Source organism: Eschscholzia californica, unplaced genomic scaffold (assembly GCF_041429995.1).
Source record: "Eschscholzia californica isolate CP2 unplaced genomic scaffold, dmEscCali1.0.p SCAF_6, whole genome shotgun sequence".
NCBI lineage: Eukaryota > Viridiplantae > Streptophyta > Magnoliopsida > Ranunculales > Papaveraceae > Eschscholzia > Eschscholzia californica.
In genome coordinates, this window is record NW_028238483.1 from 42,330,709 (window position 1) to 42,343,072 (window position 12,364).

Below are 12,364 nucleotides of genomic sequence, written 5' to 3' on the forward strand. Positions count from 1 at the left end.
CTTACCGGTCCATGGATTTGGTGGTGCAGTCTGAGGTCAAGTCAAAAGCTAATGCTTACCTCCAATCGGATCAAGGCAGCACCACCTGCAGGTTCAAGAGAGAGCGAAGTTGTAAAGAAAAGAAAGCATTGAAGTTGTATGCGGAGTCAACACCTCTACCAATGAGGAGTAACGTAATCGGTTGAACGCGATCTAGGTGGAACTGTTCAACATTCGGACTGGTTATAATCTGTCATCTGTGGGGGACTCGAACAGTACGGAATCGGGCCAGTTTGAGGCCCATGAAAAGAGGTGATAGTGGAGCGGGCCAAAAGTAAGAAAGGAGGGGGTCCTCACTACGCACCCTCTAATTAGTTTTGGGGTCAGATATTATGAGTATTTATTTGTCTTGTTAAACATATAGTGGTAGTATTAAAATTGTTGTTCTTGTCAGAATACATGTTGTAATTATATTCCAACTATTTCATACAGTATTACTTTGGTTATAACAATCGATAAAGCTGCTCAATCTCTCTCTCTAAACTAATAAGTATCTGTCATGACCCAGAATCACAGATCATAAATGGATTACAACAACAACAACAACAAAGCAACAATGCAACATCTAGGTGGGTGGGTGGGTAGAGAGAGAAAGTATTCATTCCTCACTCACTAGGACAAAGATTCTGTTCCTCTCTCTCTCTCTTTTCATTTTCATAGTATTCTTATTAGAGAGAGAGAGACAACAGAGACAAGAGAGAAAAACACACAAACTTCAATACTTCACTTGACATTATACAACTCAAAATAAATACTAGTACTACTTAATAATAACAATAATCTCCGATTCATTTACTATTAAACTTCTACTTATTTCTCTCTCTCTCTAACTCTTTTGTTGGTTCATTTTGCTATAGTTTGTTGTGGTTGTTGAGGTTTCATCAATGGCGTTACTATAAACAGATAACAATAACAAACCCCCCCACGTGCTTCTTCTTTTTTCACTACACATTTTTAGAGTAGTAGTAGACATTAAAGGCAGACATCTCTATTTAATTTCTTCACCTGCCTCTCCCTTTACCTCTCTCTAACTCTTAGTACTATTATTGAAGCTTCACTCAAGAAGAAGAAGAAGAAAAAGAACTAGGGTTTAATTTAATGCCCCAACGTTATTAAATTCATTTTCTTTATTCTGTTCATAATATGAATAGATTCCGGCCAATTCTCCTTTTCTTTTTCTTTGAATTTCTTCTTATTAGATCTACACTTTCTCAAGTAGTACCAGAGAAAGAGATTCTGTTGCAATTTAAAGGTAATATTTCTGATGATCCTTTTAATAAATTGGATTCCTGGAATTCTAATCGGAATCCATGCAAAGATTATACCGGAATCTTCTGTAATTCCGCCGGAAATGTGGAGAAAATTGTTTTATGGAATATGAATCTAGCCGGAGTTTTATCACCGAGTTTATCTCAATTGAAGTCTCTGAGGACATTGTCTTTGTTTGGAAATCGATTTACAGGAATTATACCGTCCGAATTTTCAGAGACTAGGGCAATTTGGAAGCTCAATTTGAGTAGTAATGCTTTATCAGGACAAATTCCTGATTTTTTAGGTGATTATCAGAATCTTCGGTGGCTGGATTTATCAAAGAATCGTTTCACTGAAGAAATTCCATCAGCTTTGTTCAAGAATTGTTTAAAAATGAAATTCATTTCTCTCTCACACAACAATCTCACTGGTTCGATTCCTTTGTCTATTTCAAATTGCATTAATCTAATTGGATTTGATTTTTCTTCCAATAATCTCACTGGTAATGTTCCTGCTCAAATTTGTGGATTACCTAATATTGCATTTGTATCATTGAGAAGTAATTCGTTAGTTGGAAATGTTCAAGAACAGATTTTATTGTGTAAAAGTTTGGAATTTTTGGATTTAGGTAGTAATTTCTTTACTGGGTTGATTGCATTTGATCTTCTTCAGTTCAAAAACCTAAGTTATTTCAATATGTCATTTAACAAATTTCATGGTGGAATCCCTGAGATTAGAACTTGTAGTGATCGAATAGAGAGCATCGATGTTTCGGGGAATGGTTTAATTGGGGAAATCCCTTTGAGTATCACAAACTGCAGAAATATTAGGGTTTTGAATTTAGGGTTTAATAGGCTTAATGGGACTATTCCAGTTGATATAGGAAACTTGAAGAAGCTTTCTGTTCTCAAATTGAATGACAATATGATTGAAGGAACAATTCCAACAGGGATTAGTAGTATTGAATTGCTTCAAGTTTTGGATTTGCATAATGTGAAACTTTCTGGTGAAATTCCTCATGATCTTAGAAAATGCAAGTTTCTTCTTGAATTGTGAGTTCCAAATTCTTTACTTCCAATCTAAATTGCAACGGTTTTGCTCATGAATTCAACTGAAATTTCGAGTTCTTGTTGCAGGGATTTATCCGGTAACGAATTACAAGGAGACATTCCTCAGAATCTTGACAATATAACATACTTGAAGATCCTTGATCTTCATCATAATCATCTCAATGGAATCATCCCATCAAGTCTCGGGGATCTTGTTCGAATTCAAGTACTTGATCTTTCGGAAAATTTCTTCTCAGGAACTATCCCTTCCTCCCTTCAAAATTTGACTTTACTAACTCATTTTAATCTCTCATTCAACAATCTCTCTGGTTCAATTCCTTCAAGTCCAGTTATCCAGGATTTTGGGTCTACTGCTTTCTTCCACAATCCATCTCTCTGCGGAATTCCTCTCGACACTCCTTGCCAGGAAAATGGTAATCCAACTTCTCGAAAAACTAAAGTTCTTAGTGTTTCTGCAATTATAGCAATTGTAGCTGCTGCTGTTATTCTGATTGGTGTCTGTATAATCACCATCATGAACATTAGAGCTCGAAGGAAGAAAGGTGACGAGATTTTAGCTCTAGAAAGCACGCCACCTACTTCAACCAACTCAAATCTCATCATTGGTAAGCTAGTTCTCTTCAGTAAGAGTTTGCCTTCGAAGTATGAAGATTGGGAAGCAGGTACTAAAGCTTTACTTGATAAAGACAGTATAGTTGGTGGTGGTTCAATTGGTACAGTTTATAGAACAAATTTCGAAGGTGGGATTTCCATAGCAGTAAAGAAACTTCAAACTTTAGGAAGAATAAGAAACCAAGATGAATTTGAACAAGAAATTGGAAGACTAAGCAATCTTAGTCACACTAATCTTGTTACTTTTCAAGGTTATTATTGGTCATCTTCGATGCAACTAATCTTATCAGAATTCGTTCCGAATGGTAATCTTTATCAACATCTTCATGGATTTATCTATCCTGGTGCAAGTACCAGCACAAGTAGTACCAGTAGTGAAGAACTTCACTGGTCTAGGAGATTTCAGGTTGCTCTTGGAACAGCAAAAGCACTTTCTTACTTACACCATGATTGTAAACCACAAGTTCTTCATCTGAACATTAAATCTACCAACATACTCTTGGATGAAAGATATGAACCTAAATTATCTGATTTTGGATTGATAAAATTACTACCCATGTTAGATAATTTTGGTTTAACCAAGTCTCACAATGCTATTGGCTATATTGCACCAGAATTGGCTTCTCAAAGCTTCAGATTTAGTGATAAATGTGATGTTTATAGTTTTGGGGTGATATTACTAGAGCTTGTTACAGGAAGGAAACCGGTGGAAAGTCCGGCAGCAACTCAGGTGGTTGTTCTCTGTGATTATGTTAGAGGGTTATTGGAGCATGGCACAGCTTCGAATTGCTTCGACCGAAGATTACAGGGTTTCATCGAAACCGAGTTGATTCAAGTTATGAAGTTAGGGTTAATTTGTACCTCAGAGTCTCCTTCAAGAAGACCAAATATGGCTGAAGTTGTCCAGGTACTTGAGTCCATTAGATCTGGGTAAGAGGATCAGAGTAAGATAGTGGGCAAAGCAGATTTTTGTTGTGGGTTAGTTGGTGTGGATTAGGTGTAATTGAGGTGTGAGGAAAATTAATTTAAAGGCTCACCCCATAAAGTAATTTCAGGAGGGAAATTCTTTGTTCATTTCCATTCTTCTTAAGCAATAAAATCATTCAATTTTCATATTAGGTATATATGGAGGGGGGGAGAGAGAAGCAGGTGAACTTCATTTCTAAAAAGGTCACAAATGTTTCTGTTATACCAACACATTTTGAAGTAGTTGGAGATTTCTAACCCACTTTCTTCCTCCAATATATATATATATATATATATATATAGAACTGAGATGAATTGATCAATCAGTAAGTTTAGGTTCAGAGATGGTAGAGATGGAATTCAGAGAAACCCAAATGGGGCAACAGCAGAGGCAGCAAGTTTCTATTCCATTTCTTTGGGAAGAAAAACCAGGGATGCCCAAGAAAGGGTGGAAGCTAATTACTGCTCCGATTACTATTCATTCACCACCATTGAAGCTCATTACTTCAGTTCCATTCATGTGGGAAGAAAAGCCTGGAACACCATTACCATGTTTTTCACAGCAAGAAACCAACTCACTAGCTCTTCCTCTTCCACCCGTGAAACTTATCGGCTTTCCTTCTCCTTTGGTTAAGTCCTCAAGCTCATCTGCAACCCCAATCCAATCTAAGTTGAGCAATATGTTTCGAATGAGAGAAAGTTACAGAGATGATGAAGTTGAACGTACGAACATTGAAAACAAGGAAGATGATGAAGAAGAGGAAGAGGAAGATGAAGCAAACTCCGGGGAAGAAGATAATTCCGCTTTGGAAGTCGAAAGTTTTAAGTTCGATAAGAATGGACCTTTCATATCTTCCCCAATTCTACTAGGAAACTGCCTTGTTTCAGCTACTGCAATTTCTAATGCAGTTCCAGTAGATCATGATGAAATTGAAGAACCAGATTCACCAGTTTCTGAAACTGAGAGTGATTTGAGTAGCTATGGAACTGGAACTACAAGTCTATCAGGATCTTCATTGTTAGAGTCTCTCTTTCCATTATATTCACCAAATTTTGGTTCTCTTGCCAACGACCAATGCCATAAAAAGTGCTCCTCTGTTACTTGGCAAGATCTAGAGATCAACAAAAGTGGAAGCAGTACTAGAGTAAAAGTTAGAACAGCAACACTTGGACAGTTAATGGAGATGAGCCGAAGATTAAGTCGTAGAAGGAAGGAGGCAATTCAGATTACTAAACATGATTTTCCTCTGGTAATTATCTTACCTTAACCATACGACTTACAGATTACATCCACTAATAACACATCAATATTGTTTTGGGAATGAGATTATGGGTCTTTCCTAGAGCAAGAACCTATAAACTAAGGGTGTTCAAGTCAGTCTGCAGATTCGGTATCGAAATGGCAAAAACCTAAGCTAATATATACATATATATATAAATATATATATATATATATACAACGAATCCAAAAGTAAAGCATAAAACTCAAAGTGAAGATCATCGTATTTCTAACTCTTGCCTGGTTTCAACGATGGCAGGAATTCATGAAGAAGAGACTGCTCGGATGCTTCTACATCGATGGAGCTGGTGACGGCGAGATCGGTGGATTCAACAGGAAGCACCCAAGGAAGATGCTGCAATTAGAGTAGCCGACATTCGACTCAGTGTGTTTTCTGTCTTTAAAAGCTTTATTACTTCCATGAACACCATGATGTATGAATTTAAAACTTCTATTATGCAAGTGAATTTGATCTGAGGGTAACTGAAATAATAAATCAATAGCATTTCAACTGCGAGATTTACAAGTTTCGGAAACTCTCCGAATTCGTTCTATAACTACAGGAATATCCTTTTCTGTCAAAGTAGTAAAACAACATCTAAACCATCCAGGCTCTATACAATGACAAGACGAACCCGGTGTTACATTGACCTTACCAACATTCAACAGTTTATCCCAAAGCTCTAGCTCTCCTTTCTCACTGTACGATCGGATTAATCCGCTCATATCGGCCCAACAATAAAACCCACCAGTGCTCTTTGTGCACTTAATCCCCAATTCCTTCAAACCTGCAACAAACTCGGAATACATTTTTCCAAGTCTTTCTCTATTGGTCGCAATAAATCTCCGAATGAATCTGGTATCTGAAAGCATTGAAATTAGAATTCTTTGAGTAGGAACCGAGATGGAAGAGAATCTCGCTAACTTTTTAGCAGCGGAAAGAACATTCTCGTTGTACGAATAAATAACTCCAACTCTGAACCCCGGAAGACATAGGTCTTTAGATAGCCCGTATATGATATGAACCCTGCTTCTATCGAAATCCACTTCCTCGAGAATTTCCACCATGCTAACAAACTCTTCATTCCCATAAGTAGATCCGGCGAATATTTCGTCACAGATAATGTGAATGTTCTTCTCTCTAGCAAATTCTACAAGATTATACAACATGTCTCGACTCATAAGATTACCGACAGGATTTGATGGGTTCGAAATGAGAACTCCACGAATCTTTTGTCCTCGCTTCTTTGCTTGGTTAAATGCCCGGTCTAGAGAACTTATACTTAAACTGAAGTTGTCGGTGCTTCTGCATGGAACAGGAATGAGCTCAACTCCGGTTCGATATTTAATATCCCTATCAAACCTGCATAATTTTATTTTGTTTAATTCAGATTTCTGGGAGAAGGTGTCAAGAAAAATTTGTGGTTCTTTAAATGTGTAAAATAGAAATTACCCAGGGTAATATGGTGAAGGGACGAGAAATGCATTTCCAGTATCTGCCAGGCAGAAACTAAGAATCTCAACTGCAGGAGTTGCACCCGCTGTTAATACCATCTGAGATGGGCTGAAAGAAACCGACCTGCCCATGACTTCGGACAAAAATCCTGTCATCGCCTGTGTGATAGATATAATTAGTTAAGAAACTGCGAAAGGATCAAAAGAATTAGAAATGCTACATTTTCGGACACCAAAATGCAGTTTGAGTAAAACTCCCTACAAGCAACATCGATTTTGCTTGAAAAGTTCAAACCACTAGGGGTTTAAAGAAAAAGGTGCTCAAACAGAAGCTGGAACATAAGATAATGAAACCCGGCGGATGAGACTCCCTAATGTAATTGGCAGACTCTAACATGTTCTATCCATCTATCGTTTGAATGATGCAAGTATGGTTCCGACTGCCCATCTCAACTAAAACATCAAAAGAAAATGAAATCTTGGTTGATTTTCAACATAAATACTAATAGTTGGTCCCTTAAGCATGTTATGTGAAGTTGTGAAACAGGTACAAACACGTAAGAGCATGGTCTATAAACAATATTGATTTGCCCTAACAATGACTTTGCAAGAAGACTTCCATGTCAAACAATATTGATGAATCGGCAATTCATTATGCAAAACTTTTTCTTCCAATGAATAACGTTTTCCACTCAATCATTCTCCTTGATAACAGAGTTTATAAAAAGATCGAATTACTACCAATTAAGGAGCTCAAATTTTCTATAAATAATATCTAAATCAATTTGAAATGATAAAATTTCAATGGGAATAACTAAATCCAAATTGAAGCATATACAAAAAAAAAATCGATTAAAATGCAAACAAAAAGAATAACCACATTACCAATTTCAACTCTGTCACTCCATCAAATGGCTGATAAGTTGCAATTCCACTTATACTCAATTCCCCATTTCCACCTAAAATTGAATCCTTTACATTTTCGACAAGCCAATCTCGAACCAAATCCAAAGATAACTACAACCCATTGAAATTCATCAAAACCCCAATTCAAAAAAATCAACCAAGATATGTATACATTAGGAGAGAGAGAGAAGGGTAGATAGAGAGAGAGAAATTACCTTGTTCTCAGCTAACCCAAGTTGAATAACCCCATCAGGATTAACCAAAGCATCATAAGGATCTTCAAGGACCTTCTTGAGTCCAGCATAATAAGGAGAATCAGTCGATTTAGCAATTGAATTAGCCCTAGAAGAGATATGAGCAGGACAAGAAGAAGAAGATCCTCTAGGAGACAAATGAGTTCTAGATAAAGACCTTGGTAAAACAGTAACTTCAGTAAGACGACCAGAAGATGGTGATGGAGATAATGGATTTGAAGGAGAAGAACCAGATGGAGGAGAAGAAGACCCAGGAGATGAATTTGAATTTGAAGAAGATCGATTTCGTTTTAGATAAAGTTGTAAGAAGTAAAAAAGAGCACAAGGAATAACAGAACCTAAAACAAGACCACCTCTACCTTGAACAACTCCTTGTAAAGGGACTATAATTCTCATATCTGTTGTAACTCCACCACCACCACCACCGCCACCAGTTTTGGGTTGTTGTTTTCTAATGGCAGCGTTTTCTTCGTTCCCAGAGTTTGAAGTTCGTCGGAACTGGTCTTGGGTCATGTTATATCACCGGAAATGGGTCATGTGTATTGGTCGGAATCTGACGCCTTTGGAGTTTCCGCCCGGCGGGGGCGGCGGAGTGCACGAGAGAAGAGGTGGAAGGTTGGATGGATTCCTTGTTGGTTTTGTTGTTTGGGTTTGGTGTGTGAGTGAATAGTGTTTTTTTTTTTTGCTATTGGCTTCAAAGTAGAGAGAGAGAGAGGAGCCTCTCCTTTTTAGGAGAAGATGGATCTTGTATTTTTATTTTGTCTTTATGGGATTATTTTTTAAGCTTTTGGGATCTCAATTTTAGACCAAATTGCCTCCACAAATTGATATAGATGAGTATATGAATTATCTTGTTTAGATATTGGTAGCCAAATTTATGGTCAGACATAACCAACCTAACTCTTTATGTTTTTTAGGTTTCATGTTTGTGACACAAAATATTCAAAACCATTTTTTCAAATTTATTTTCTCCAATTTAGAATATCTAACCATCATCTAAATATTACTCATAAGATTTAGAAACTAAACCGGCAAATAATATTAATCAACAAGTTTGTGCATAAATTAGACGAAGCTTCCAAGTTGAGCTATATGTCAAAGGTTAAGTGACTAGTTTTTTCTTTTGATAAGGTAAATTCACTGTTGGAGCCTCAAAATCTTATTATACCATACTAATTTTTATGTCATTTTATTATGATAATATTACAGTAAATTTTCAAATTATATAGAATTTTTTTTAATTTTGTTATTGAGATATAGGAAAAAACAATCAAAATCGAAACACACACAAATTATGTAGAGTTTAACACCATGTCTCATTGATCATGTGAATGGCTATCATTATAAATAGTTGGACAATTAGTTTGGACTTATTAGAGGTGCATTTGTGGCTCTGTCATTTACACTAACTAAATCATGATGAAATGTTGTCCTCTAAGAGACTATAATAGTGTAAACATGGTGTAAAAATAAAATAACGAAATTAAGGGGTATATTATTATTATAGATACAAAAGGAGGTAGAAGTGGATCTAAAATTACGAGTCAATGGGAGACCGAGTAGAAAATCTATATCAACGGCCGGCTATAGTAGTGGGGGGGAGAGTAGATTGTGGAGCACGTACGTGTGGTTACACGTGCCATATGCTTTTTTATATGCTTACGTTATCAATGCTTCTTGACCGTAGATCTCGGTTTCTGGACTGTGAAAAAACCACGTGACCCACTTTCTTCACACATGTTAGTCTTTTTTAAGCGACCAGCACAATCAGTGGAGCACTATGTAGATCTATTGGGAATTTTTAAAGGCGGCCCTCCACCCCAAATTGTCATTGGCACCTTGTCTTCAAAATGTAATTCCTTTTAAATAGACTACAACTATCGTCATTGCAAAACATTAATACATCGTGAAGAGATAATGCAAACATACATTAACACTCTTGAATTGAATGCGCACCATAATTGTCTGATTCGAGCCCTAAAATTCATAGATATCTGCTCTTAAAAGACCATCTTAAGAGCTTAAACCTAACTAATCTACCCATGTTGTGGAGTAGGTGCCCAACATCTGCACCAAAAAGTGAATTTCCTCCCAAAATCTTAACCAACAATTTTTTTTGGTAAGTGCTCTAAGAGGGTGTTTGATTTTTTAGCACTTATAAGTGCTAGCACTTACTAAGTGATTGTCACTTAGTAAGTGATATCACTTGTAAGTGCTATGGCGTTTGTTTTCCATCATTTCTAATTGTTTGATTTTTGTTTTTATGTTAATTTTAAATGTTATAAAGATGAGAAATTGTCTATTTTGACCTTAAAGTAGTTACATTTTAGCATTTCATGCTAATTCATTATGCTCGCGAATTTGGATACAAGATAATTATGATTTATAAATACTTTGTGTTGAAAATATTAACCTCAAATAATTAAGAATTATGAACGAGAAAAAACTTACGTTGCGTCATGGAGTTTGGGTGGTTCCGTGATTAATGAAGAAAAGAGATGCGAAAAAAATTAAGAGAAAAGCTTAGGTGAAGGATGAGTGAAGAAGGAAAAGAGTCATCGCTAAAGTCATAAAAAGTTTTTTTTTACTTATCAATTATTTAAGATTTTCTTTTTAGTTATAATTATATTGGTAATTATTATATTTGGAGAAGGATAAAAATGTCCTTTTTAGCACTTAGAAAGTAAGTGCAAAAAAATAAGCTCCAAATTGGAGCTTACTTTTTTGCACTTACTTTGACCCCACTTACAAGTGATATTCACTTAATAAGTGAAAAATCAAACAGTCTAAACTTGTCGGCCCGCACTTATTAAGTATAGAAGTGTAACTTGTATCTTGTAGTAATAAACAAAGGTATTTTTGGGATTTCTCATGAAAATAAAAGAAGATATTTTTGGGATAATTTTTGTTTCTGTCCGGGTGAGTCTCCACAAGCTTATTACAATTGCTATGGAATCAAACCTCTTGTCTATTTTCCAACAGATACACATTCTTTAGAAACTCACACCTTCTTAATTGATGGACATATGTCACTAATTTTATTCACCATATCACAATCATATGTTTGGGTAGAACTGGTTTTCATTTCTCATTTAAGTTATAGGGATGGCAAGTTTAAACTTTAGTGAAAGTAGTTTATTCTCAAGATTCGTCTTATATAATTGTAGCGAGCACAGCCCAAATGTCGTGGTCATCACTCTGTTAATATATTTATTCAATTCATGATTTGTCAGTATCATGTAATAACCCGGAGCTATTTTCGGCTAATGTTGAATAAATGTGTGATTGATCGTCTTCAAAATATTGTTCATAGATAATTTTTAGCTAGGATATGTCCATACTCAATAAGGGGGAAAAGATGAGGATGGGTTGGGAGATGTTGATGTTTGGGGTGGTGGAGAAGTTGGGTCGCCTATGTCATTGAAAGAAAGACCATGAGACTACCAACTTGGCTTCCTATGAGTTGTTTGTGAAGTGACATCCAAGTATGTCTCAACCTGAAATTTAGATAACTTCCCCGAACTATATTTCTAAACCTTTTCTAAACAATGCCATCCGAGTAATTTGGTCTCTCTAACGAAGAGATACTTGTGTAACTCTCTTTCTCCCTGTCTCGAAAGAGATGTGCATCTTAACACTCAAGATGACAGTTAAGACTACCAAACCAAACTAAGTGGAGTGAATTAAGTTTTAAAAGGCACCCGAAATTATTTATTATTTTTATCTTATTGGAGTGGTCCAAATTTCTAGTAATCCAAGATCCAACTTATTTGGGTAATTAAGACCTCAATTGTTTTGACACTTCAAATTTCAAAATTTGAATAGGAAGATAACAATCTTGGGTTTGGGATGTAAACATGTGAAGTTCTAAATGGGAAATTCAAGATTTTGATGAGAATGAAAATTCCTTAAAATTCGGCATGTGGAACCTAACATCCATCCATACTTGTCAAACTAGGGATAGTTGTTCCCCAAAATCATTTTTATCTCTTTAAATAGACATATTAAAAACAATAATGCTATTTGATTGGCCCAAATATTACAATTTTACATAAATTTGAGTTGTTCAGACTATTCAAGACATTTTTTATCGAGTCAAATAATTATTTCCTATTAAAAAACAATTCTTTTACCGAATCCAAACTCCATATTTTGAAGGTTGGAAGGCATCAAGGAGTATGGTTTTCCCTAGATATTATTTCATATAATTAAAAAATAAAAAAAACAATCAATATGATTTTTATGTACAGATTCGACGGCCTTTTAAGGTTTTTTTATATGGTTGTTCATTTGCTAGTTATATTTTTCGGCGTCAATGTCATATTATGCAAAACTATGATTGTATATAATATAGTGAATTAAAAAAAACATATATGACCACATAACTCAAGTTGATTAGAAATAAAAAAAAATGTTTTCCTGTTCTAGAACAATAAATTAAACAGAGATAGAGAAAGAGAGGAAGCTTCCTAGATATCAAGTCTAAGCCTTTTTTTAGTTGGTGAAATTGTGGTCCATAGAAGTGAACATAA

The 12,364-nt window shown here is 35.6% G+C and overlaps 3 protein-coding genes across 4 annotated transcripts; 2 read left to right on the forward strand and 1 right to left on the reverse strand.

The window, feature by feature from the left end:
* Positions 1–432: 432 nt before the first annotated feature.
* On the forward strand, positions 433–4,085 carry LOC147535153 (putative LRR receptor-like serine/threonine-protein kinase At1g12460). 2 transcript variants are annotated; one of them, XM_086646281.1, is made up of 3 exons: positions 877–1,147; positions 1,259–2,342; positions 2,427–4,085. In XM_086646281.1, the coding sequence occupies exons 1-3, from the start codon at positions 1,138–1,140 to the stop codon at positions 3,904–3,906; spliced, it is 2,574 nt and encodes an 857-aa protein (XP_086502407.1). In that variant the 5' UTR covers positions 877–1,137; the 3' UTR covers positions 3,907–4,085. The 2 variants fall into 2 exon arrangements, with proteins under 2 accessions (XP_086502406.1, XP_086502407.1); XM_086646280.1 differs by having other exon boundaries at positions 433–2,342.
* Positions 2,427–5,728, forward strand: LOC147535154 (hydroxyproline-rich glycoprotein family protein). Its single transcript, XM_086646283.1, has 2 exons — positions 2,427–5,188; positions 5,477–5,728. Exons 1-2 carry the CDS (start codon positions 4,283–4,285, stop codon positions 5,585–5,587), a joined length of 1,017 nt encoding a protein of 338 aa, XP_086502409.1. The 5' UTR covers positions 2,427–4,282; the 3' UTR covers positions 5,588–5,728.
* Positions 5,698–8,663, reverse strand: LOC147535155 (putative aminotransferase ACS12). The gene is made up of 4 exons (XM_086646282.1): positions 7,794–8,663; positions 7,558–7,689; positions 6,671–6,831; positions 5,698–6,580 (listed from the first exon to the last, which is right to left on the reverse strand). The coding sequence occupies exons 1-4, from the start codon at positions 8,343–8,345 to the stop codon at positions 5,725–5,727; spliced, it is 1,701 nt and encodes a 566-aa protein (XP_086502408.1). The 5' UTR covers positions 8,346–8,663; the 3' UTR covers positions 5,698–5,724.
* Between the last annotated feature and the right edge of the window lie 3,701 nt (positions 8,664–12,364).

Coding starts and splice junctions, on each gene's coding strand:
- LOC147535153 (XM_086646280.1), top strand. CDS start 1,183: ATGAATAGATTCCGGCCAATTCTCCTTTTCTTTTTCTTTGAATTTCTT. Junction 2,343..2,426: donor TGCAAGTTTCTTCTTGAATT/GTGAGTTCCAAA, acceptor TTCTTGTTGCAG/GGATTTATCCGGTAACGAAT.
- LOC147535154 (XM_086646283.1), top strand. CDS start 4,283: ATGGTAGAGATGGAATTCAGAGAAACCCAAATGGGGCAACAGCAGAGG. Junction 5,189..5,476: donor CTAAACATGATTTTCCTCTG/GTAATTATCTTA, acceptor CAACGATGGCAG/GAATTCATGAAGAAGAGACT.
- LOC147535155 (XM_086646282.1), bottom strand. CDS start 8,345: ATGACCCAAGACCAGTTCCGACGAACTTCAAACTCTGGGAACGAAGAA. Junction 6,832..7,557: donor GAGTGACAGAGTTGAAATTG/GTAATGTGGTTA, acceptor TCTATCACACAG/GCGATGACAGGATTTTTGTC. Junction 6,581..6,670: donor CCTTCACCATATTACCCTGG/GTAATTTCTATT, acceptor AAAATTATGCAG/GTTTGATAGGGATATTAAAT.